Below are 27,336 nucleotides of genomic sequence, written 5' to 3'. Positions count from 1 at the left end.
TTGACGCCAATCAGACTTCTTCTGGAGCATAAGCATCATTCCTCCTCATCGCAATAAATACCCTCTCTGTGGGTCAGAGCCTTGTTTCCATCACCAGCTCCGTGTGGTTCTTCCTGTCTGACCAAGCCTCATTCTGTGTGATGCTTCCTGCATAACCAAGCCTCACTGTGGCCACGGAATGTTACTTCCAGTGTGATGCTTCCTATATAACCAAGCCTCACTCTGGCCACTGAGTCCTGTGGTTCAAGGCAGACAGCCAAGCCTCATTCTGGCCGGTCATGACACCAGCCATGATAACAGGTATTAACCACACAGACCTATCGCAGAAGCACATCGGTCACATGGAGGGAGTCTCAAAAGGACATTACCTTCAAAATCAAATGCAATTGTACATCTTCAGAAAACTTTGAACGTCAAGCAGGAACCCTGGCCCAGAGATTAAGTGAAAAGTACTATGATCCCATCACGCTAGAAGCCACAATGAATCAAGTTAGAAATACAGATAAGGACACACTCCTTTTAGATAGATCAAATGAGCCTGTGGTTGAGGGTAACTATCAAAATAATCTCTCTATGGTCACATCTTCTTCCACACAACATTTGGCCATTAAACGACATATCCTTCTGAACGATAGAATCGTAGGCCCTGTCTTTCCTCCCAAACCCCAAGTCCCTTCCTTAAACATGTTAGTACACAATGTTCTTGACCCTCCAAGATCTCATCTGTTCCATAATCTTACTGGATATTTTAGGTGTGGTGGCTGCCAGGTGTGTAATTTAAATCACTGTAAAAAAGAAAAATGTTAGAATTCTCCTCTGGAGTGACGTCCAAGAAGTATACAATTGGGTCTCTTATCACTTGAAAAACTACCCATGGGGTATATTTGCTTCAGTGCCCATGTGGTCTGCAATATGTGGGCCGGGCACTGAACATAAGATTAAACGAACATATAGCAAATATCCGTAAAGGGTATAAAAACCACAGTGTATCCAGACTCTGCAATGTAACACGTTAGGGATACAGCTGGAAGATTATTTATGGGCATAGATAGTTTCACTTCCCATTGGAGGGGTAGCCTTAAACTCAGGGAGTTGTCAAGAATGGAAACTAAGTGTTTAACACACATGGGTTAAATGTTGATTGGGACGTCAACTGTTTTTTGGATAATTCATAATTTTTTTTTCTTTTTATATACAGTTTCATTTTTGTCATTGTTTTTATTTTATTTTTCTGCATTTTTTTTTTTTTGTTTTCAAAAAGTTTTTATTTTAGCATAAAGGTAAAACAAATATAATACAAAGATATACAGAGCCATAAATGCAGGGATCAAAGATTATATGCCAAGACTCATACATTCATTAGAGAGCTAATAAATCTATTATAAAAGACATTATAGACTTAAAGTCTAGGCAAAGTCTAGTGGATAAAATATGGCTAAGGATTAATCGAGAAGAAAGTAAAGCATTTAAATAAGGAAAAAAAACACAAAAAGGAAACACACAGAGGTAAAATAAAAGGGGAAAAGAAAAATAAAAAACCGTCATGTTTGGAGTCTAAAAAGAAACCAAGGATTCCAAATAGCATCATACTGAGGGATAGTATCATGCAAGGTGTGATAAATCTTGTCAGCCAACATCATACGGTCTATTCTAGCAATCACTTGTGCATACGGAACAGAAGGTGATTTCCAATGCGAGGCAATCACCCATTGCATGGCTACACAGATAGAATGGATCAGTTTTACCAATGGTTTAGTGGAATCTGGAGGAGATTGAAACAGCAGGCAATGTTGATAGGAGATGTTGAGGGGTTTGTCTGCCAGCTTGTCTATCACTTTCAAGATCTCCGTCCATGTGGGACGTAATTTTTCGCATTCCCAAAAGGTATGGAGAAAAGAGCCTTGTTGAGCACAGGTGGGAGGATTGTGGGAAGATCTTGTGGATACGCGTTATTTTTCTGCATTTTTTATCGTAATGTGTTTTTGCTTTTATATTGTATTGTTACAGGCACGGTTCACCTTTTGCCAGTGCGGTTTTCATTAATCTCGCACAGGAAGTGACTTATCATTGGGAGGGAGCCACGGTGTCAGCATTTCCTGTTTATTGAACCATGTGACTGATGTGCTTCTGCGATAGTTCTGTGTGGTTAATTCCTGTTGTCATGGCTGGTGTCATGACCAGCCAGAACGAGGCTTGGTTGTCTGCCTTGAACCACAGAAGGACTATGTGGCCAGAGTGAGGCTTGGTTATACAGGAAGCATCCCACAGAATGAGGCTTGGTCAGACAGGAAGAACCGTGCAGAGCTGGGGATGGAAATGAGGCTCTGACCCACAGAGAGGGTATTTTATTGCTATGAGGGGGAATGACGCTTATGCCATGAAAAGTCCGATTAGCGACAAAACCGGTAAAGCAATGGCGTAATTTCCTGTCAACACGTTTAAAGAATCTACCCGAGAAACCTCTGTGTCCAGTACATGCTATTTTAATCATCTTTTCATGTAAGTGCATTACCTTTACTAAATCCTGGTAAAAAGGGTTTTACACTATTGTGTTTCTGTTGAGCGAACCTCCTTACAGACATGGAGTTTTTCCAGACATACAAGCCTATGTTGACCCCCCCAATAGGTGGTCAACGCTCTTTGGTAAGGGCACATCCTATTTTTTTTTGGTGGTGGTCGCACAATGTAAAGGAAGTTGGTGACACAGCATTCAAACTTTCACTATTGTGTCATGTTTGTGACTCTTGGACTCACTTATATTATTTATGTACTGTTTATTTTATTTAAGCGCAACAAACTTGTTCACCCATTTCATTTTTGTGATAATATCACACTTGATTGTTGCAGCTGCAATTTTTTGTTTATCATAAGCGCAATTTTTATTTTTTTTTATGACTAGATGAGGTATCGATGTATAAAGGGACAAAACATCCAATGAGACCCAGATATAATCTGATTGCCAAGTGTAAAGTGTAATGTCCAGAATCTCAAGAATGTCACCCGTATACTTGATATAAGCAGGCAGATTAGTGGCAATGGATTATAAAAAGTAATCAACATAATCAGACAAGCCACTTGTGAGGCTCACAATTAACGCTATAATGGGACAACCAGGCAGAACCTTTAAACTTTTGTGCACCTTCAATAGGTGATGGCATATGGGGTGCAATAATACTCCCTGCACAAAAAAGACCTGTTCTCCTTTGATCAACATCCCTTCCTTAGCAGTTTGCCTCACCAGTTCAAACAACTTTATTTAAAATTTCCCTAGGTAATTTTTTTTGTAGGTATTCACATTGGAAAGTAGCCTGAGGGATTAATTTGGGTAATCCCTGTGGTTTTGGGTCATCTAACTGCCACCCTTGTAAAAAAATAAAAACAAGGAAACGGCGCCACATATATTAATCTAAAATATTCTAATGCAGCACCAAAAATTAGTAATAACTAATAAAGCATGTGTAAAATCATTTATAAATAAACAATATATTATAAAAATAAACAAAATATTAATTTGGGTCTTCTGTGCAAACTCCAACACCGTGCTTCAATTCTTGACAAAAGTGCTTCACCTGAAGTGACATATAAATGTGCTCACCAGACATCTAAGTTCACAAAGTGACCACCAGGCATATAAATGAAAGGAATCCTCCTTCCATTGGCTAGATACTTCTAAGCCACACTTGGCCTCTATCAGCTGCTTCCAAGAATAGCCCGGACCACACTCCAGTCATAAATGGCATGAAATAGTATAGACTTCAACTTTACTCTTGAGTATGTATCAACAGCTCCCTTTCATTCAATCTGTAAAGTTAGGCTCCACCATAAACGAGCCACAGAAAGGCATAAATAGTGTAATATTGTCTTTAATTCCTTTAAAAAACACAAGTTGTATGTAAGGTACAGCAGATTGCAGCACAGCTGGGGGAAGAGGCAGAGGCCGGTCCATCACTGAATGTGTGATACAAGAAGCGTGGCGTGCGTCTCAGCTGTCGGTGGGGGCGGAGGACTCCTGTATCATGCGTGTCAAGCTTCAATTCTTGATGCATTTCTCGCTCATGCGCGCGTTATCAGGAAAATGGATCCCCCGCCATGATACCGGAGTCTAAATACTATACAAATCAACGCCATTGGTCAGTCACGATTGTGTATGAGAACGGAAAAATATTTCCATAAGGGTATCTAAATATCAGAAACGGACAAGCCCCTATCATCTCCAAGCCGTGCTTAACATAACATTTACATTGTACAAGATTATTTTAAAAATGAAACACACAAGCTATGTAACATTAATATAAGCCCTATTTAACGCAGCTAAAAATTCTAAAAAAACGAAGAAAGCTTTCTAATGGGACAAATACCATCCTGTCCCATAATATACATAATGGTTTATAACAAAATCCCATGATTAATATACTGAGCAAGCCATGTGGGGAAATATTAATAAAATAAAATAAAGTGTATAGATTATAACAAGGGTATAATAGGAATACCACCACCCCCCCCTAGTGGTGGTGTTCTATATCCCAGTATTATACCTCAAAGGTACATCTCAGGATTGGGAATCCGAAATAAAATAAACATAAAATTGTGCCTATACCGGACACATATGTAGATGTATGGACTCTAATTTAAAATGTAAAATTCCAAAGACCCATTCCCTATTATTTCTTTTCATAGTCACAATTTAAATAATTTTTTATCAAAAACCTTCCTATAAGCCTAAATTAAAAATCAGTCAAAAAACAATTTAAATCTATATCAATATTTAACCCAGCTGGCATAAGGCACCCTAACTCAAAAATCCACCTGGTTTCAGCTTGGGAGACACAAATTCTCATATCTCCCCCTCTCCAGTGGGGTACTACTTTATTTATTCCATAAAACTTTAAAAGGGCTGGGTTTTGTTAATGATGGGTTCTGAAATGATTCGATACGCTATGTTTCCTAAAACCGTTTGTAATATTAGTAACATGCTCATTCTTTTATATAAGCATCTTGTGGTCCTCCCCACATAAACCAAACCGCATGGGCACTTGAGGAGATATCCCACATACAGTGGGACAAAAAAGTATTTAGTCAGCCACCAATTTGTGCAAGTTCTCCCACTTAAAAAGATGAGAGAGGCCTGTAATTGTCATCATAGGTATACCTCAACTATGAGAGACAAAATGTGGAAACAAATCCAGACAATCACATTGTCTGATTTTTGAAAGAATTTATTTACAAATTATGGTGGAAAATAAGTATTTGGTCACCTACAAACAAGCAAGATTTCTGGCTCTCACAGACCAGTATCTTCTTCTTTAAGAGGCTCCTCTGTCCTCCACCTGTATTAATGGCACCTGTTTGAACTTGTTATCAGTATAAAAGACACCTGTCCACAACCTCAAACAGTCACACTCCAAACTCCACTATGGTGAAGACCAAAGAGCTGTCGAAGGACACCAGAAACAAAATTGTAGACCTGCACCAGACTGGGAAGACTGAATCTGCAATAGGCAAGCAGCTTGGTGTGAAGAAATCAACTGTGGGAGCAATAATTAGAAAATGGAAGACATACAAGACCACTGATAATCTCCCTCGATCTGGGACTCCATGCAAGATCTCACCCCGTGGGGTCAAAATGATCACAAGAACGGTGAGCAAAAATCCCAGAACCACACTGGGGGAACCTAGTGAATGACCTGAAAAGAGCTGGGGCCAACGTAACAAAGGCTACCATCAGTAACACACTACGCCGCCAGGGACTCAGATACTGCAGTGGCAGACGTGTCCCCCTGCTTAAGCCAGTACATGTACGGGCCCGTCTGAGGTTTGCTAGAGAGCATTTGGATGATCCAGAAGAGAGGATTGGGAGAATGTCATATGGTTAGATGAAACCAAAGTAGAACTGTTTGGTAGAAACACAACTCGTGTTTGGAGGAGAGAGAATGCTGAGTTGCAGCCAAAGAACACCATACCTACTGTGAAGCATGGGGGTGGCAACATCATGCTTTGGGGCTGTTTCTCTGCAAATGGAACAGGACGACTGATCCGTGTACATGAGAGAATGAATGGTGCCATGTATCGTGAGATTTTGAGTGCAAACCTCCTCCCATCAGCAAGGGCATTGAAGATGAAACGTGGCTGGGTCTTTCAGCATGACAATGATCTCAAACACACCGCCCGCGCAACGAAGGAATGGCTTCGTAAGAAGCATTTGAAGGTTCCTGGAGTGGCCTAGCCAGTCTCCAGATCTCAACCCCATATAAAACCTTTGGAGGGAGTTGAAAGTCCGTGTTGCCCAGCGACAGCCCCAAAACATCACTGCTCTAGAGGAGATCTGCATGGAGGAATGGGCCAACATACCAGCAACAGTGTGTGACAACCTTGTGAAGACCTACAGAAAACGTTTGACCTCTGTCATTGCCAACAAAGTATTGAGATGAACTTTTGATATTGACAAAATACTTATTTTCTACCATAATTTGCGAATAAATTATTTCAAAAATCAGACAATGTGATTGTCTGGATTTGTTTCCACATTTTATCTCTCATAGTTGAGGTATACCTATGATGACAATTACAGGCCTCTCTCTCATCTTTTTAAGTGGGAGAACTTGCACAATTGGTGGCTGACTAAATACTCTTTTGCCCCACTGTATCTTGTGTTACAGGATATAAATTTGTCAATCTTATACTCCTTTCGATTGCTACCTACAAAGACATCTGTTTCTTTTTTTTATCTGCGGTGGTCCTGCAAGATTTACACCTCCCACATCTATAAAAACCTATGGTGTCAAGGAACGTTTTCTTTCTAGTCTTCGAGGGTTCTACTACATTTTTAGCTATCATATTTCTACTGCTTGGGGCCATCCTATAGATAAAAGATGGCTTGCGGGGCAAAATCTTGTTTAAGGTGTTATACTTCAACCAAATAGGCCAAAGCTTTTTCAGGGGCTTCTCAACCTTTTTGTAGTCCAAATTAAAACCAGTCACAAAGGCCAACTCAAATTTGTTCTCCTTTCTCTTAGCTCGCTCTGTCAGATCTCCTCTGTTACTGTTAGATACCTCCAATCTGACCTTCTCGAGGTCACACTGGTTGTATCAATTCTCCAAGAATCTCCTCACCAATACCTCTGATTGAGCCCAGTAGTCCTTGTCAAGATCACGGTTTCTCCTGATCCTGACGAACTGGCCTTTATCCATCCTGGATGATAACTACGTGTTGAGATATACCCATTTTTGTCAACTTCTTTAAAAAAAGTTCTAGTCAGGAGTTTATTCTGCTATTTGAAGATTTCAAGATCCAAATACTGTATTTCTTCAACACTCCATGTGCTGGTAATTTTGATGCTGCATCGGTTTTTGTTCCTATGGGCCATGAAGGAATGAAGATCCTCCAAAGAGCCCTCCCATATGAAGAACAGGTCATCAATATACCTCCAATACAGCATCAACTGTGGCCATTCATCTGTAAAAATATCCTCACTCTCCCACTTATCCAGAAAGATATTGGCCACACTGCCACCCTTATCTGCCTGTCTAATCACTATATCTCGACTCTTCTCAAGAGTGTTTAAGGCTGAATGGTACTCAGAGGAAAAATTCCAAGATATCCTTTTGGATTTGCAGAGGTGCATAAGATCCTTGTAAACCACTTGGTAAAAGGCTGCAATGTAGGGGCCTTTGGCCTAGCGAGGATAAAAAAAGTGTGGATAATGATGTTCTCAAAGGCACCCAAGAAATCAAGGGGCTGAGAATTCAGGGCACATTTCAGAGTAGAGTGGCATCAAGGTCTTCAAAACCTGTCAATCAGCCTCTTCCCATTCGAGGGCATGCTCAGAAACCATATCAGGATCAACAAGGTTAGCTAGCAGAAAACGCGTCTACAGTGAGGGGACTGAAATGCTATTATGATTGCCTTTCCTGTTCTTGTATATCTGGACATAAAACCTATGGATTATTACAAAACGTATGAAACGGGTAAGGTCCTTGAAAAGGCTAAATAGATTAAGTGTAGTCGAAGGGGCAAAATTAAGCTTCTGTAATATCGAGAGTTCAACTCCAGACAACACTGTCATGGAGATGTTGTAAATTTTTATTTTTATGGGGTCTCTTTTCTTTCTTTTCTTTCTTTCTTTCTTTCTTTCTTTCTTTCTTTCTTTCTTTCTTTCTTTCTTTCTTTCTTTCTTTCTTTCTTTCTTTCTTTCTTTCTTTCTTTCTTTCTTTCTTTCTTTCTTTCCCTCCTTTACAGCCCCTCTAGTGAATCCGGACTTCGTTTTGTTAAGGAGCATAGGGGAGTTTTCTGAAAAAGGCTATCCGAATCGACATGGTTCATATAAATGTTGGGATTTATCTCCCCCAAGGGTTGAATATTTGGGGACCTGGCCAAATCAGGTGAGGGTGCATTTCTGTTGTGCATCTGCTTCCCTCCTTGCACAGCTGTCTGGGAGTTTTTACCTGATATTAAATGAGCCAGTGGAACTCTCATTACTTGTCCGTGGACAGGCCCTGTGTCATCCTCTGCCAGAAGTTGATTGACCATCTTTAGTATGTTGCCGATTGCGGAAATGCGGCTTTACTTCGGGAGCAGATGGTCGTCAGGGTGGACCTCCAGACATAGTGGTGGGGTCTATGGTGGTAGACTGCCCAGAGCTATCACCACCAGTCCTCCTGGAAGTAGAACCGGTCTGGCCATGGACACTGAGATCTATTTGAGCCCCCAGGGGCACTGTAATAACTATTCTCAACAGCTCAGGAGGTGTCCTAGACACCTGCTCTCTGGAGCACTTGGCAAACACAGGAGGAAAACCTGTTTTCAATCAATGTCCTGGAACTTCAAGGATCTGCTCCTATGCTAGATTTATCTCTTTTCCAGGTACCCAATAAGGTTGCAGTCAGGCAAGTGACTTTTGTCAACAATCAAGGAGGAACTAAGAATCCCAATGATGGCACTAGATGTTTCACACCCTGAGAGAGGCAAAAATACATGTTTTGGTCCTCTCGGCAGTGTTTTTTCCTTGTCAAAAGAAGTTTATTGAGTATACAATGTTATAAAGATACATAAAGTAAGTTTACAAGGATCTATAAAGTAAGCTCATTGTTTTACAGTAGGGTTTATATAGGTAAATATCATGAAATTTCAAATATTAAACATTGGGTTCACGTAAACCTAAATTAAAGATATATATAATTTCCTTAGTTACTTTTGTAGGTATTTAAATGATTTATACCTACTATACATATTGTTTACAAGTAGAGTGTATATAGGTCAAATAAATTCTGATAATGAGCTTTAATCGTAAGGTGGAGAAAAGGAAAGAGAAAGAAGAAAAAGGGTTGAAAGGTAGAGGTATGGTCCACAAGGTTGTCCTGCTCGTCAGTTTATTATTCTTTTTAGTTCTCTTTGAAGCCTTAGAATGGGTGTCTCTGTAAGTCATTTAATCTGTTACCATGGCAACAGGACAGAGTCATTGAAGTTTGACAGGAACTGTTGTTTTATCCAAGGATGCCAAAGTTTTTCAAATTTTGGAATTTGATTTTGATCAATGGCTACCATCTTCGCATGGGACATTGTATTATTCATTCTGTGAATTGTTTCTGCTAGTACCAATGTAGGAGATTTCCATGCCTTGGCCACTGTTTGTTTTGCAGCCGTTATTAGTTGGATCATAAGTTTGAATTGAGAGAGTGTTAACCATTCCGGTTTTAGATTAAGTAAAGTTAAATATGGATCTGGTTGTATTATTTTTTTAAATATTTTAGATGCAATCACGAAGACTTCCTTCCAGAAGGTTTGGATTACTGGGCACGTCCACCATATGTGTAAATATGTGCCTATTTCTGGGCATCCTCGAAAACAAAGAGCTGAGGTATTAGGTGAAAATTTTGCCACTCTAGCGGGTACAAGGTACCAGCGAGTTAGGACTTTATAATTTGTCTCCAGTGCTTAGATGTTGGGTGAAGATGACTTAGATGTGAGCCATATGTTAGACCAGTCCGTGTCTTCTAAAGTTCGTCCCAGGTCCTCCTCCCACCTCTGAACGTAAGAGGGTCTATTAAGATTTGCTACTCCATATAATTGATTATAAAGTGATGAAATTGTACCTTTAGCAAATGGATCTTTTGTACAGATTGACTCAAAAATGGATAATTGGGATAATGGTGTATCCCCCTTTAGGAATGGTGTATAGAAATTTTTGATTTGGAGATATCTAAATATCTCAGAGTTTGGTAGATCATATTTTTCTCTAAGCGATGGGAATGAAAGGAATGATTTAGATGCTATGAAGTCATTTAGTGTCTGAATGCCTGATGTTGTCCAAGCTTTAAAAGAATTTGGGTAGATCCATGCCGGATAAAAGGCCGGATTTCTGATAAAAGAAAGGAGAGGATTGTGTGGAGATTGTAACTGATATTTGGTTTTTAGTTTATCCCAGAGAGATAAGAAGTGTTTAGTTATGGGATTATGAATTTTAAAGCGGTCTTTAGGATCAAGCCATAATAAATTTGATATTAATAGAGGGTCATTTTCTGAAGCCTCTATAAATACCCATAATGGGATTTCCTGTTTTGCATGGTATTTGGACAGACTGGCCAAATGTGCTGCTCTGTAGTAGTTAGTAAAATTAGGGTATCCCAGGCCTCCTTTATTTTTGGGAAGATGTAGTGTGTGTATAGGTATACGTGGTTTAGAAGAGCCCCATATAAACGAAGTTGCTCTTTTTTGTACTATTCTCAAAAAATAGGAAGGAATTGGAATAGGGAGGACTCTGAATAGATAAAGCAATTTGGGTAGAATAGTCATTTTGATTGCATTAATCTTCCCTATCCAGGATAAAGGAAGTTGCGACCATTGTTTTATTAGACTTGTGATCTGTCTTAATACAGGAGGATAATTGGTTGAGAATAAGTCAGAATGAGATGCTGTTAAATGAATTCCAAGATATGGGATTGATTTTTCTGCCCATGTGAATGGGAGTGCAGCCCTAGCCGGGATCAATTCCATGTTTGTGAGTGAAATATTAAGCACTAGGCATTTCTTAGGATTAATCATAAGGCCGGATAGGGCTGCAAATCCATCAAGAGCTGGTATTAAGTTAGGACCAGAGACCTGTGGTGATGATAGAAAAAGTAATATATCGTCTGCAAATATACATAATTTGTGTGTAATACCTCCTACTTCAATGCCAGTTATAGTTTGGTTTGTTCTGATGTATTGGGCCATGGGTTCGAGTATAAGGGCAAATAATAAGGGAGATAATGGGCAACCCTGTCGGGTACCTCTTTCGATATTAAAGGCTTCAGATTTGTATCCAGCATATTTTATATAGGCTTTGGGTTTATTATATAATGCTTTGATCCATGTTAAAAAGTGGGGTCCAAAACCCCATTTTTGTAATGAATATTGCATATATTGCCAGGATACTGTGTCAAATGCCCTCTTAATATCGAGAGATAGAAAACATAAAGGGATTTTCCGTTTTTTAGCAATATGTGCCAATAACACTGCCCTGCGTATATTATCGCCTGCCTGTCTATTTGGCATGAAGCCTACTTGATCTCTATGTATTAATTTTCCTATAATGCTATTGAGGCGTTTTGCTATTATTTTTGCTAATAATTTAATATCGAGGTTTAACAGAGGCCGATAATTCACACAGGAAGTATCATCAGAAAGGGGTTTTGGGATCATACAAACAATTGCCATTAGTGTTTCTTGCCGAAAAGAATGTCCATCTAGAAGTTTGTTAAAAGTTTCAGTGAGAATGGGAGAGAGTATTTCTGAGAATGTTTTATAGTATAAAGCCGAGTAGCCGTCTGGGCCTGGTCTTTTGTTAAGTTTTAGGTCTTTTATGGCGTTAGCAACTTCATCTATAGTTATAGGCTCATCCAAACTGCTTTTTTGATTCTGAGATAACTCAGGTAAGGTTATTTTTGAGAAGAAGGATTCAGCCTCTGTAGGATTAAATTCATTGTTTGTCTTGTATAAAGTTGCGAGATGTGAGTGAAATTTATGGACTATTTTAACTGGATTACAAGTGTAAACATTTTTTGATAATTTCAAACGTATTGGTTTGAAAGATTTGTTTGTTGAATTTAATGCCCGAGCCAAATATGTACTTGGTTTGTTTGTATTCATGTAGAAATTGTGTTTGGAGCGTTTGAGGGATTTATCAACTGACTCAGTGAGAAATAGATCGTATTCCAATCTAGATTTTTCAAGATGAGATTTTGTACTCTGAGATGGATTATCTTGAAATGATATGTAGGCTGCATTAAAATTGAGTTCTAGTTTTTTTGCTAGATTTTTGCGTTCCCGTTTAAATAGTGCCATTTGTCTTTGTATTGTACCACGCAAGACAGGCTTATGAGCTTCCCACAGTGTTATTGGGGAGATGTCTGTTGTATTATTAATTGATATGTATTCCTTTAAAGCTTGTTCAATGGCCATCTGATGTAGTGGGTGTTTGAGCATTATGTCCGGTAAGTACCACGTTGGGTCATGCGCTTTTGGTATGGCTGAGGCTATAGTAGTGTATACTGCATTATGGTCAGACCACGGAATCGGAATTATATCTGATGCAATAATTTCTGGTATCATTCCTATTGTTAGAAAAATATGATCTATTCTGGTGAAGGTTTGATGAGGGTGCGAGAAATAAGTGAATTTCTTTTTCATTGGGTTACTTTCTCTCCATGAATCTACCAGATTGTATTTGGAAAGAAGGTGAGAAAAAGGTAATCTAGAGGTTATTTTGGATGGTGTAAAAGGTGATTTATCTAGAAATGGGAGGAGGACCTGGTTCGAATCCCCACACATTATCACTGTTCCTATTTTGTGTGTATTAATCACTTGTAATATATGTGAGAGGAATGGTGTAGGTTGTTTGTTAGGAGCGTAGTAGGAAATCACCGTGATTGCTGTATCCATTATATAACCCATGAGTATCAGGTATCTACCTTCTGGATCTTTAATTTCTGATAAGGTGAATGGTGTGGATTGGTGAAATGCAATTAGAGTTCCCCTTTGCTTGGTACAGGCAGAAGCCGTGTAAATTTGTTGATAAAAAGGAGAAATATATTTTGGAGTAGAATCTTTGGTGAAGTGTGTTTCTTGGAGGCATACTATGTGAGCCTTCTTGTTATGGAAAGTACGGAAGGCTTTGGTCCTTTTTTGAGGGACATTTATTCCCTGAACATTCAGGGAAAGTATATTCAGTGGTGCCATGGCAATAGATCAAATAGTTTTGACTTACTTTTTGTTATGCAGAGCTGACTGCGCAGATCAACCTGTGTGGACTGAAGAGATGAATAGATAGAAAAGAAACCAGTGAATTCTGGAGTAAAGAGTAAACAAAAAACATATGAGATTAGATGATACATTGTATAAATTATTTTTTGCAAGTAATCACAATTTACCCGTGAAAGAGAATAAATATCTCTCTCAGGGGAATAAGTGCCTTCGTCACACTCCCACATAATATGGTTGGGAGAATGAGGAGGGCTAATGGGGGTACACGGATCTTCCGCTTACAGGAGAGAAGTGCTATGTCAAAAGACATCAAAATGATGTTTCATTAATTGGAGTGCAGAATATAGTTTTTGTTGAAATTATTTATTCCAGGGTGGTTGTATATGGTTAGTCTTGCCCTAGGCTAAATAATTCAGTTAGAAAGGTACTGTTAATAACATTGGTATTGATGAAGATAGTTTGAATTATTTTGGGATTTTAACCCTTTTAGAGTAAACAATTACATATTTTATTCATATGTAACTGTTTAGATATGTTAACTCATAAAATTGAGGTTGTATTGCTTCAGATTAGAATAAACAAAAACATAATTCTAGGAACTAGTTAGGTAATAATATATTTGTTTTAAGAAAAGAAAGAAAAAGCTTCCATTACTTCTGGATTATTGAACATATTTGTCCTAAAAAGTAATAAATCTATTGTTATTACCTGATGATAATAAATAACTGAACAAGAATTTCCTTATTTCACTTATATATTCTAAGGCCATATGAATCAGAAGTAATAAGAAATATAACTGGAATGTAACATGATCCCACACAGTGTGTGATTATCAGAATGTAGTTACACTCAGTTATAAATATAGTTTTTTTTTTATAGAGAACCATCTCTTAGTATAATAAATGAAGAGATATCAGGAATTAGGATGTCAGTCCATTGAATCTTCTTGGTCCATGGATGATGTGGCATAACGGCCTCTTTTGTGAGAATGATGATTCCCATTTTGTTCTGAAATTTTCTGGGTGCTGCCTGAAGGTGAAGATGATGCCATTCTTCTGCATGTGGGAGTGTTGCTGCTTGTGGGTTCTGTCAGATTTAATTTTAAAAGGGTTTGTTGTAGTTCATCTGCTGATCTGCTTCTGTAAATTGTACCTTGGTAGTTAAATCTGACTGAAAAGGGGAAGCCCCATTGATACATAATGTTGTGGCGTTGCAGTTCCATTAGTTGGGGTTTCATGGATCGTCTTTTAGTAATAGTAAGTTTGGATAGGTCAGCAAAAATTTGATAATTGTGTCCTTGAAAATTAAGTTCCTTTTTTTCTCTTGCAGCAATTAGTATTTGTTCTTTCGTTCTGTAATAATGAAATTTTGTGATTATATCACGTGGGGGTCCATCTTTCTTTTTGGCTGTGAGGGCTCTGTGTACTCTGTCCAGTTCTAAACGTTCAATAGGGATATCTGGCTTTAGTTCTTGTAATAGAGCAGTAATAGTAGATTGCAGGTCTGTCACAGTTTCAGGTATTCCCCTTATGCGCAAGTTTGAACGCCTGGCTCTATTTTCGTAATCTTCAAGCTTAGTTTGAAGTATTAAATTCTCTTTTTTTAATTGTTCCAATTCTGTTATATTTTCTTGGGTTGTAATTTCAATTTCATCCATTTTTATTTCTAAGGCTGAGGTGCGGTTTCCCAGCTCTCTTATTTCTTTGGTTAGGCTTTTTGTTATTTGGTCTGAGGTTTGTTTTAAAGCCTTATGAAGCATCTTTTCAAATTGTAATAATATTACTGGGGATACTGAGGAGGCTTGTGGAGAAGTTTGTGAGAGGATTTGTTCTGTATCTGACTCAAATGGAGAGTCTTGCTGTGACATTTTCTGTCTGTGAGAGCGCCCTGATGCTGTATCTTGTGAGGTGACTGGAGCTGCTTCAGCTGCAGTGAGTGCCTGTGAGCTCTTTGTGAGGTGATTTTTATTTCTGCCACGGTTTCCTCCCAGTACCATATTTCCTGCCCAAACTTTCACAGTTTGTTCCCTGGGGCAAAAAGGTTCAAATGGATACCTTTTGAGCCTGCAGGCTCCGCTTTGTCCTTCTCTTCTCTCCTCAGCGGTGTGGAGCTCTAACACTGCATGTCTGCTCCGCTAGGCTCCGCCTCCTGCCCCCGGCAGTGTTTTTTCAAGGCATACAAAATTGATAAGCAGACTACCTCTGTTGGCAAAGCATGGATGCTAGAGGATGATCCTTACACCACAAAGTGTTTTGACTGCTTTATCTCAGGTGGAAACCGCAAATATGGAGAGGTTTGTTGACGAAAGGTACTCCGGATAACTCTGTGGAATCAATGAAGCTTAATGAACTCGTTTCTGTTAGAGACTTATGCCATGATTGCTTTTGTATATCATCATACTTGAAAAGCCTACTTTGGGTGGTGTGAGTCTTTGGGAGTTTACCCTGGTTCCTTTTTTGACTGTTGTAAAAAGTACCGAATCCTTTCAGAAAGTGGAATAACACTACTGACCCACAGGTCTCTGCCTTGACTATGCTTTTTCAACATCACTTGGCCAACCATTGTTTTGTGTATTGTTATACACAGTGTGACTCTTTGTGATTACCGCTTGGTCAATATTTGCTCCATTGGACATTAAGTTGGTTCTTTTAGCCTTACAGATACCTCCTTTTAAAAATATTTTGAAGATGCCCTTTTTGACCGTGTCACAGAAAGTGGCCTTCCTAGTAGGAACACATCTGGGCCAAGTCTTGTCCTGCAAGACATCTTTTCTTCTTGCATCCAGGACTCACTTTCTTGCCAAAGAATGTTTCCTTGTTCCATCATAAAGTGGAGCTGAACTTAGAAAAATATACATTTACAATGTTAAAGGGAACATTTAGAAATGCTATTTGTGCCTAAGCAGTGCACTGAAAGATTTGTTTTTGTCCTAAATTTCGCATGAAAAATAGCAGAGCACTCTTGGTAATGTAAAGGTGCCAAGGCAATCCTGTACCTACAGCTTCTAAGCTGTATAAAATGGCGAAAATAATTTATTTGATCCCCCTGCAGATTTTGTAAGTTTGCCCACTTACAAAGAAATAATTGTTATAGGTGTATTTTAAAGGAAAGAGACAGAATATCAACCAAAAATCCAGAAAAAAACACACAATACAAATGTTATGAATTGAGTTGCAGTTCAGTGCATAAAATAAGTATGTGATCCCCTACCAACCAACAATAATTCTGGCTTCCACAGACCAGCTACAGTGCTCTGAACAACCTATGTGTATAGAAGACATCTGTTCACAGAATCTCTCTTCATTCAAACCTCACAATCATGGGCAAGACCAGAGAGCTGTCAGAGGACATCAAGGGCAAGATTGTAGACCTGCACAAGGCTGGAATGGGCAACAAGACCATCAAAGAAGCTTGGTGAGAAGGAGACGACTGTTGGAGCAGTTATGGAAGAAATACAAATTAACCATCAATCGCCCTTGGTCTGGTGCTCCATGCAAGGTTTCGCCTTATGGGTTAAGGATGATCATGAGAATAGTGAGGGATTAGCCCAGAACTGCACGGGAGGAGCTTGTGAATGAGCTTAAGGCAGTTGGGACCACAGTCACCAAGCTATTGGTAACACAATACGCCACAATGGATTGAAATCCTGCAGCGCCCACAAGTTCCCCCTCCTCAAGAAGGCACATGTACAGGCCCATCTGAAGTTTGCCAGTGAACATGTAAATGATTCCGAGAAGGATTGAGAGAAAGTTCTGTGGTCAGATGAGACCAAAATTGAGCTTTTTTGGCATTCACTCAACTCACTGTTTTGAAGGAAGAAAAATGCTGACTAATGACCCTAAGAACACTGAAGATGGGTTGTGGATGGGTCTTCCAGCATGACAATGACCCAAAACATACCACCAAGGCAACAAAGGAGTGGCTCAAGAAGAAGCACATTAAGGTTATGGAGTGGCCTAGCCAGTCTCCAGACCTTTAAAGTGATACTAAAGTCTCGTGTTTTTTTTATTTTTGGAAAAAAAAAAATTACTTACCTGCTCTGTGTAGTGGTTTTGCACTTTGACAGCAGTGGGAGTTAATGGCGCTTCGCTGCTGTCTCAGCCAATGAGGAGGGAGACAACCGAGTCTATCATGCAACATCGCTGGATTGGGATGGGGCTCAGTTAAGTATTAGGGGGGCTGCTGCACACAGAAGGCTTTTTATCTTAATGCATAGAATGCATTAAGATAAAAAAACACCCTGCCTTTACAACCACTGTAATCCTACAGAAAATGTATGGAGTGAGCTGAAACTTCGAGTTGCCAAGCAACAGCCAAGAAACCTTAAAGAGGAAGTAAACCCTGGTTGGTTTTACTTCCTCTTTATTTCCCTGCAAAGGTAAAGCATAATGGGCTACTATGCATCGCTTACCTGAAACCGAAGCCTGCAATGTCACTGCTGTCCCCACTAGCAGTGAGCGTCCATCTTTACCCCTATTCCTTCTGGGGCCGCAAACTCCGGCTCTGTGCCTGGCTGGAGTCGCGTGACGTCACTCCCGTCAGTCACGGCCTGACTCCTATTAGAAGCGACATGCTGTGCCCTTTCTAAAGTGCGCATGCGCCGTAGACATCGGCGCTCAGATTTTTTCAAAATATTTACAAAACCGTGGAGGTTTAGGAGATATTTCAAGCACCCATAGGTAAGCCTTGATATAGACTTACCTGTAGGTAAGTGGTTGTACAGGGTGTACAACCACTTTAAGGATTTACATAAGATCTGTAAAGAAGAGTGGGCCAAAATCCCAACTGAGATGTGTGCAAACCTGGTAATCAACTACAAGAAAAGTCTTACCTCTGTGTTTGCCAACAAGGGTTTCTCCACCAAGTACCAAGTCCTGTTTTGCTTGGGAATCCAAATACTTATTTTACTCACTGAACTGCAACTCAATTTATAACATTTGTATTGTGTTTTTTTTTCTAGATGTTTGGTTTATATTCTGTCTCATTTAAAATACACTTATGATAAAAATTGTATAGACCCTTTATTTGTAAGTGGGCAAACTTGCAAAATCTGAAGGGGATCAAAAAATTATTTTCCCCTTTGTATCTGCAGTGTGTGACTGAAGGCACTGCTGCCTCTGCTTCCAGTCCAGTAACATTTTAACTGACATTTAGAAATTTCACTACTATGTTGCCCGAGGTTCCTTTTTGCTGGAGGCTCAGACATGAATAAGGAAAGCCCTTTCTCTGCCAAAATGGCCACCTCCACACAGCTCACTCTACCACAGCATCAGCAAGCAAACTTTGGCTGTTAGGCGGCATCCGCGCTCCTATTTGGTATCTAAGATCCCTGTGTTCCTGCAGCGTGGGGTTGATTAGAAGCTGGCTTTGAACACTATCAAGGGGCAAACATCGGCTCTTGCTATCATTTTTTTGTGCTCTCAGTACTTCAGAAGCCACCGTTTGAGAACATTAGGGAGATCCCCTTACTCACGCTCTCTCAGAAGGTGGTCTTTCTAGTGGCTATATTATGTCCACTCTGTGAGTTTCTGAGCTGGTGGCCTTGTCGTGTAAGTCTCCTTATTTGGTTCTCCACAAGGATAAGGCGGTGCTGCGTACGCGTCCCTCGTTTCTCCCGAAGGTGGTATCTGCCTTTCATCTAAATGAGGACATCGTCCCTTCCATACTTCCTCCCTTGTGTCCTCGACCGTCTCACCCCAAGGAGGTTGCTTTACACTCTTCGGATGTGGTTCGGGCTCTCCGTGTGTATCTGTTGGTTATGGCTCCTTTTTCGGATTTGCTGTTTGTAATTGTGGATGGCCCGAGGAAGAACCTGGCGACCTCGACGGCCACTATTTCTAATTGGATCAGACTATTGTCCCAACTTATGCCATTAGGGGGCAGGTGCCCCCCTTTCCTATCACTGCGCACTCTACCAGGGCGATTTAGTGCTTCCTTGGCTTTCCAACATCGAGCGTCTGTTTCTCAAGTGTGTAGGGCGGCTAACTGGTCTTCCGTGCACACTTTCACCAAGTTTTACAGGGTGGCTGTTTGAGCATCTTTGTAATGCATGTTTCGGCCGCAAAGTTTTGCAGGCGACCGTCTGAGGTTTTTGGCTCCCCTTACCGGGGGTTCTGTTTGGGTGGAGGTTGTTTTTCCTTTTTTCTGTGTTCCCACCCCTCGTTGTGGCACTGCTTTGGGGACGGCCCTAAGGTCAAGAATGGAAGTGCTGTGCCAGTCAATAATGAACGAAAGAGAAAACAGGATTTTTTTTTCTACTCACCTTTAAAATCCCTTTCTCTGAGTTCATTGATGGACATGGCACCCACCCCTCCTGTTTGTGTTTTGTACTGCTTTGCAGTGAAATGAGTTGCCTGTAGCAGAATGTGGGGTGCTTGCTCTTCTTTTTTTTTTTTTTTTTTTTCTGCCTGGTCCTGTTCCTGAGGGTGGTGATATAACCCTAAGGTCAAGAATGGAAGTGCTGTGTCCGTCAATGAACTTAGAGAAAGGGATTTTACGGTGAATAGAAAAAAATCCCCCCCCTACAAATAGAGCTCTCTTCTGGTGGTATTTGATCACAACTGCGTTTTTTGTGGTTTTTTTTTTTTTTTTCATTTTTTGTTCTATAAACAAAAAAAGATGGACCAAAACAATATTTTTTACTTTCTGCTATAAAACATAACTGAACGTCATAAAACTGAAAGTCTCGTCTCGAACCCAGAACACTGTGCGATACGCTGTATGTAGCCTGTGCTACATACATTTTATACCGCGGGACATAGTTCAGGACAAGAGACCCATATTTATATAAAGTGCATCCAAAGCTCAGCTTTATTGGTACTTAAGGCCACTTTTATCTTTACTCCCAATTGGAGAAAGACAGACAAAATTCTCCCTATCGTATATCTCCGCAGATGCCATTTTCTGACTTCACACCAGGATATATTATGGTCGTGTAGTAGATGCACCTTGGAGCCAGCTTCCTGGCATTCAACAGTGTGGAGATAACTGGACCAATGACCCCCCCCCGTTTAAAAGAAAAAAAACACTGGAACTCCGCTTTAAGAAGCTGGAAGTTTAGTTTACCTCTTTGAATGTGGCCCCAGGAGTAAAAATTATACCAGAGCAGAAGGAAAGAGAAAATGGCAGGCGCAGAGCCAGGGAAAACTTCCAAACATAAACTGAAGTTCTAGGCAATATGCACTCATCGGCCACTTTATTATGTACACCTGTTAAAGTACTTGGTAACACAAATTACTAATCAACCAATCACATGGCAGCAACGACTTGCTGAAGTTCAAACCAAGCATCAGAATGGGGAAGAAATGGGTGCCAGACGGGCTGGTTTAAGTATTTCAAAAACTGCTGCTCTACTGGGATTTTTATGCACAACCATCTCTAAGGTTTACAGGGAATGGTCTGAAAAAATGCCTTGTTAATGTCGGAGGTCAGAAGGGAATGGACAGGTTCGAGATGATAGGCAACAGTAACTCAAATAACCACTTGTTACAACCAAGGTATGCAGAATATCATCTCTGAATGCACAACACATTGAACCTTGAAGCGGATGGGCTACAGCAGCAGAAGACCACACCAGGTGCCACTCCTGTCAGCTAAGGACAGGAAACAGACTCAAATTTGCACAGGCTTACCAAAATTTGGCAATAGAAGATTGGAACAATGCCTGGTCTAATGAGTCTTAGTTTCAGCTCTGACATTCAGATGGTAGGGTCAGGCTTTTGTGTAAACATGAAGGCATGTGTCTATCCTGCCTTGTATCAACGGTTCCAGCTGGTGGTGTTGGTGTAATGGTGTGGGGGACATTTTCTTGGCACACTTTAGGCCCCTTAGTATAAAATTGAGCATTGTTAAAATGCTCTACCTGATTTTTTTTTTCTTTTTTTTTTTTTTTCTGTCCATGTCCATCCCTTTATGACTACAGTGTACCCATCTTCTGATGTCTACTTCAAGCAGGATAATGCACCATGTCACAAAGCTCAAATAATCTCAAGCTGATTTCTTGATCATGACAATGAGTTCACTGCACTCGAACGGTCTCCAGTCACCAGATCTCAATCCAATAGAGCACCCTTGGGACGTGGTGGAACAGGAGATTCACATCATAGATGTGTAGCCGACAAATTTGCAGCAACTGCATGATGCTATCATGTCAATTTGGACCAAAATCCTTAAGGAATATTTCCAACACCTTGAATTTATGCCACGAAAGAATAAAGGCAGTTCTGAAGGCAAAAGGGCGTCCAACCCAGTACTAGGAAGGTGTACCTAATAAAGTGGCTGGTGAGTGTGTATCCATGACTGATAACACCATCCATTGCTTTTTGAGGGACTGTGCCCCAGAGACAGAACAAGTAGTAATACTAATAATAATTCTTACCAGAACAGGTATTTCCTTTGGAAGAATTCCCCTTACCTCTTTGTTCTTGGTACAACTGTAAAATTTTGGGTTTTCCATCACTTTTTTTTTCGGTAAGAGGGGTCATCGGTACATGTAGAGGGGTTAAACCTCCTCAGTAAGGACACTTAAAGCATTCAAAACTTGACCGCCGGCCTAACCCACCGCCACCTCTTTCCAAAACTTAAAAAGAAAAAAAAAAAAGTCTCTTACCTGTAGATACTTAAATACCTGCAATATCCAGTTATGTAACCCAGAGGATATCTAGACTTTTTGTACATTTCTAAAAGGCAATCTTATTATTTAGTCATATCAAACTCAACATATCTTTTTCTTGTTTTCACATAAGGACACCTTTTACACATCCACACATTCTTGCTTATTAACTTCTACAAGTTGGAAGAATTCAAGCAAAGACACCAGCAAGCCTATAGCTTGACCAACAACATGTTTGTAATTCCCCAACAGAACTGATTACTTCTGATGTATTTTAAGGAAACCAGTGCTCTCCAATTCTTGCTACTGACAAACATCACTAGCATTCCCCCCCCCCCCAAGGTAGTATTGCACAAAATATGTATCAAAAATTACCGCGCTACTCCCTATAAAAAAGCTCGGTTATAAAACTAAAAAAGCAGCAGTCTTAATGTGAGGCGTGCACATATTAGACAAAAATAATCAAAAAAGACCGCGCTAAGAACAATGACATGTGACGTAACTAAACAGACATGATTACGTGCATAGAAATACAATTCATCAAATATAAAAAATATTGAAAAATATTAAAATATTGAAACACCAAAATTCTAATGAAAGTGAAAATAGAACAAGTGACTAAAAAATAAAAGTCCCAAATGAAGTAGGAAAGTGACTAAACAGTCACAAAAACACACAGTCCTCGGAGCCAAGGCAGATGCAATCGGTGATTATATACATATAACACCCAGTGAGAAATCCTCCACCTAATAAGATGTGCGCTTACCAGAGGTAAGCTGTAAATCAGCTTAATATGAACCTCCACTCAGGGGAAAAACAGCTCCTCAGGTCTCCACACAAGGAAGGGGGGCGGACAGGATCTTCCAATGAGATGGACTCAATCCGCATATCTTGAAGCAAATGTCTTCAAACACCTTCTTAAAATCCACATTGCTGAATGCTTAACAGTCACTACTGACCATCTGTTGCTTGTGTCTCAAGTCTTCTGTGCAGGAAACAAGCCAGGGACTATAGGCACATGATCAGTATTGCACAAAAAGCCTGCCCAATACATCCTACAGTGAAGATGTCTACTATGAGTAAAGCATATCTCAACATTTTGAAAACATCTTATTTTGTTCTAGTATGCTTTATTAAGCATATGACCTTTTTAGGGCTGAAACAACTAATCAATTAATCGACAACTAATCGATTATGAAATTAATCGATTACTATTTTCATAATCGATTAATCGGCCAGTAACATAATGTGGTTAAAAAAAAAAACTAAAATGAGCCCTTTATAGTACAAAAAGAGCAAATAATCGCTACTGTAACAATTTCTTTCACAGTTCTACGGTAAAAAAAATGAACCCCTTACAGTAGTGATTATTTGCTTTTTTTGTACTATAAAAGGGCTAATATTCGTTTTTTTAGCCCCATTATGTTACTAAACGTCTTAGACCTGGTTCACATCTATTTGTTTTTTGGTTCTTTTTGCAGAAACGGACTACAGTTCATTTACATGGTTTCCTATGGGACACGTTCACATCTTTGCTTTTTCAGCCGCTGCGTATTTGGAAAGCGTCAGGGACTTTTTTAACGCAAAACAGAGCTTTTTTGGTTCAACATACTTCAATGGAGAAGCTGCAGAAAACCATGTAATGCGTTTTTGCAGCAATTTGTGTTTTTTAATCTGCCCAACAAATTGGCCAAAAAATTGCAAAAACGCAAATCGCAGCAAAATCACGTGCGCAAAAATCAAACCGCACAGCAAAGAGCACTGCAGAAAAAGATCAAAAGCAAACTGCATAGGTGTGTATTGAGCCTTATGCTGGCCACACGGATCAATTTTCAAATGAGAATATTCAGATGAAAAATCTTTGTACTTTCGATGAATGAAAGAATATTTGAAATTTTCACTTGTTTTTAACATTCTGTTTTTAAAATAATTGTAATTTCTGAACAAAAACCACACACACTGTCTGATAATTCCTTTCACCAAGAAGTTTTTTATTATTTCCAAATTTTCCCATTACTGTGGCTAAAAATGAACGTCGATTTGACCCCACTAACGATTAGGAAATCGAACGAACGTTCTTATCTCTCCTCTAATAGTATATACAGTATATCTCTTCTGTCTGTTATTCTCAGAGTGGATTAGATATTTTGCTCCCTAACCATATAGTTGGCTATTTTTTTTACCACTGCATAGAGATATTTAAGAATATTTTTTTAAAACTTTACATATTAACTAAATTATACACCACACTTTTTTTTTAAGGTTATTAACCGATTAATCGATTAATCGAAACAATAATCGGCCAACTAATCGATTATGAAAATAATCGTTAGTTGCAGCCCTAGACCTTTTTAGCCTAACAAGAACCCTCTTATGTTGCAGGATATAGATACAGCCCTTGTTTCAGACACAACAGATGATTTGTGGTTCTTAAATGAAAATCGGTCAGATCAGATTAATGTAGAGGTGAAAATGGAACATACAGACTCCCAAGATAGTGAAGATGAGGATGTAAGAGAAGACGAGAGTAAAAAAGTGAGTACTTTCCTCCATACCTAAATGCCATATATGTATTCAATAAACAATATTTGTGTTTTTTTGTTTTTTTTCTTGTCCATTGATTTAAACAGGAATTATTATTATAATGTTTACCTATTTTTAAATGTGGATGATCTTTTCCAACTTCAACCAGAAGTTATAAAGCCCCCCCCCCCCCCCTGCACTCCCAGTTGAGAAAACATCACTGTCAGCCCCTTCTCATACACCGCTCATCCTGTGTAAGCTTCTATATACCTCAATTAACGGCGCTCTCTTGTGGACACGGCCATGTGACTCTCCTCTGCTGTTTAATTGATGGCCACATGACTGCTCTCTTCCAATCATAAGCTGCACTCGAGGAGGCGGAGCGGGAGGAGAGCGGCCAGAATGAGTGGCGTTACTTGAGTAACTAAAGTATGGCAGTGCTGTCCCAGGGCCAGGAGTGGCGGGGCGGCCGCCTGACACCCTCCCAATGGTTGGCACCCGGGCGGATCGCCCGATCCCTGCCCAACCCCCCCTCTTTGTAAAAATAAAAATGTATCGACGTATAACACGCAGGCATGGTTTACCCTCTATTTTCAGGGTAAAAAAGTGCATGTTATACACCGATAAATACGGTAGTTTATATTTTTGGCCTATGTATAGGACATTTCTTTAATTGTTGTTGCAGGAGGGTTTTCCTAAATGCATACTTGCTAATGACTAACTATGGTAGTCGTGTTCCGTTTGGACCCAGTTTTTGGGAGATGATCAATGGATGACCTGTGATAGGTGGCCTTTTTGGTAAATGTTTGAGAGACAAACTCCGCCATCTTTTTAGTCATAGGAAATCTATAGTATTTTGTGCGGGCGAGTTTGTTGGCTCAGATACTGAAATAGAGTGTGTAACTTGGAGGAAAGACAGAGCATATCTAATAGTAGTCTGCATGAAGCATCAGATTTTAGGAAGAAGGTGGATGCACACTTTAAAGATAAGTTTATTTGGTTGATGTGTAACAGTGTCCACCAAAATAACAGTGCTATTAAAGAATTTTTACTTTATCCATCTGTTTCAAGCCCTATGGAGTGCTCACTTAATGTGCTGGCTGATTTTCTGCTAGGTGATACATACTGAATGTGTGTGTGTATAGATCACAATCGTGTCCTCATGGTGGGGCACCATGCAAAAGGAATGTCTGATGTAGAATATTGTAGAATATGGCAGTTTATTAGAACTGCACTTGGTATATAACCTAGAAACTAGAATTTCAAACCAAACTGTTTGTGTGTGTGTGTGTAGATCATTAGAATATTAAATAGGACTGCTTTCTATGGGCTGCAGTGGTCAATGAATAATACCTTCAGCTTTCAGGCAATCACTATATTATAGCTGACATGTTTGAAAACCACTCTGGTTACTGATCATTAGTGGGGCCTGGAGCTGTTAGGGACAAGGGGGTTTGAAAGCATTTTAGCTGTGTAGTGTCAGCTGCTAGCTATCAAAAGGAAGCGGATAGACGATCATGTCCTTATGGTGGGGCACCATGCAAAAGGCATGTTTGATGTAGAACATTGTGGCAGGAAGGAGTTTATTAGAACTGCACTTGTTATAACCTAGAAAATAGAATTTCAAACCAAACTTGAATAACTTTTTGGGCAGAATATAGAAATGTTAGGGTTCAAGAATGATTTCTTATAACTGTCTAGAATCATTGAAACTCAATCATCCAAATACAAACGTTTAAATTATTTAAATATTACTCAAACAAAAATTTCTTTCATGGAACCAGTGTCTCCTATTTTCTTCACTTGAGTAAATCGGTATATTTCAAGTGGGGAATTTTATGTGACATTTATTTCAACAGTTTGATTTTATAAACATTTAAAACAAAAAAAATCAGATTTTGTTGTTTGAGAACACAGATATAGGCCAGCCTAGAATATTATATAAAATGTGTAGTTGAAACAAGTGACGCAAAGGTGTCGGCAATCAACAATTTACAGGTAACGACATCTATAGCGTGAAAATGCTTCACGTATTATAGACTGAAGCTGTTCTCAAGCAGCCATAAATAAATGGAGTTTAACCACGTCAGCCCTGGAAGGATTTGCCCCCTTAATGACCAGGCTATTTTATGCGATTCGGCACTGTGTTGCTTTAACTGACAATTGTGTGGTCGTGCGATGCTGTACCCAAACAAAATTTATGTCCTTTTTTCCTCACAAATATATATATATTCTACTTTTTGTTTAAAAAAATTGCAACAGGCGTAAATTGATTGGTTTGCACAAAAGTTATTGTGTCTACAAACTATGGGATAGATTTAAGGACTTGTAATTAATTTTTTTTAATTATTGTTTTTACTGGTAATAGCAGCGATCTGTGATTTTTAGCGAGATTGTGGCAGACAAATCTGACCAGTGACATTATTACATTGATCAGTGCTATAAAAATGCACTGATCAATGTAAAAATGACACTGGCAGGGAAGGGGTTAACACTAGGTGGCGATCAAGGGGTTAAGTGTGTTCCCTAGGTGTGTTCTAACTGTAGGGGGGATGGGCTACCAGGGACATGATCGAGATCACTGTTAACAATCACTGGGAACAAAAGATCTCTGACGTCATCTGACAGAACGGGAAATCGCCTTGTTTACATAGGCAGTTTCCTGTTCTGCCTCTGTACACAGATCGAGTCTGCCGAACCCGTGTGCGTGCCCGCTATATCCTATGCAAAGACCAATGTACACTTACGGCGGTTTGTGCAGGAGTGCCGACCTGCCACAGTATGACGGCAGCTGGTCGACAAGAGAGTAAAGTGGTATTAAGCGCAAAACCAAAAATGTAATATTACAGCTTACCAATTCTTAGATGTGGTGGCTGCATTTGTTATCTTTTTTAGGCTTTTCCCCCCTCAGTTTTCACCTGGTGATCTGGCCAGTAACACACATCCTATATTAGAGTGCCCCCAC

The 27,336-nt window shown here is 39.6% G+C and overlaps 1 protein-coding gene across 2 annotated transcripts in view; it reads left to right on the top strand.

The window, feature by feature from the left end:
- MDM4 (MDM4 regulator of p53) overlaps positions 1-27,336 on the top strand; it is a 192,917-nt gene that overhangs the window by 162,348 nt on the left and 3,233 nt on the right. For both annotated transcript variants that reach the window (XM_073615829.1, XM_073615828.1), the window contains one exon: positions 24,231-24,383. In XM_073615829.1, coding sequence (XP_073471930.1) covers positions 24,231-24,383 — 153 coding nt within the window. The remainder of the gene's footprint in view (positions 1-24,230; positions 24,384-27,336) is intronic.

Source organism: Aquarana catesbeiana, linkage group LG02 (genome assembly GCF_042186555.1).
Source record: "Aquarana catesbeiana isolate 2022-GZ linkage group LG02, ASM4218655v1, whole genome shotgun sequence".
Lineage (NCBI taxonomy): Eukaryota > Metazoa > Chordata > Amphibia > Anura > Ranidae > Aquarana > Aquarana catesbeiana.
Note: the sequence above shows the minus strand (reverse complement) of the source record. Positions and strands in the feature narration are given on the sequence as shown.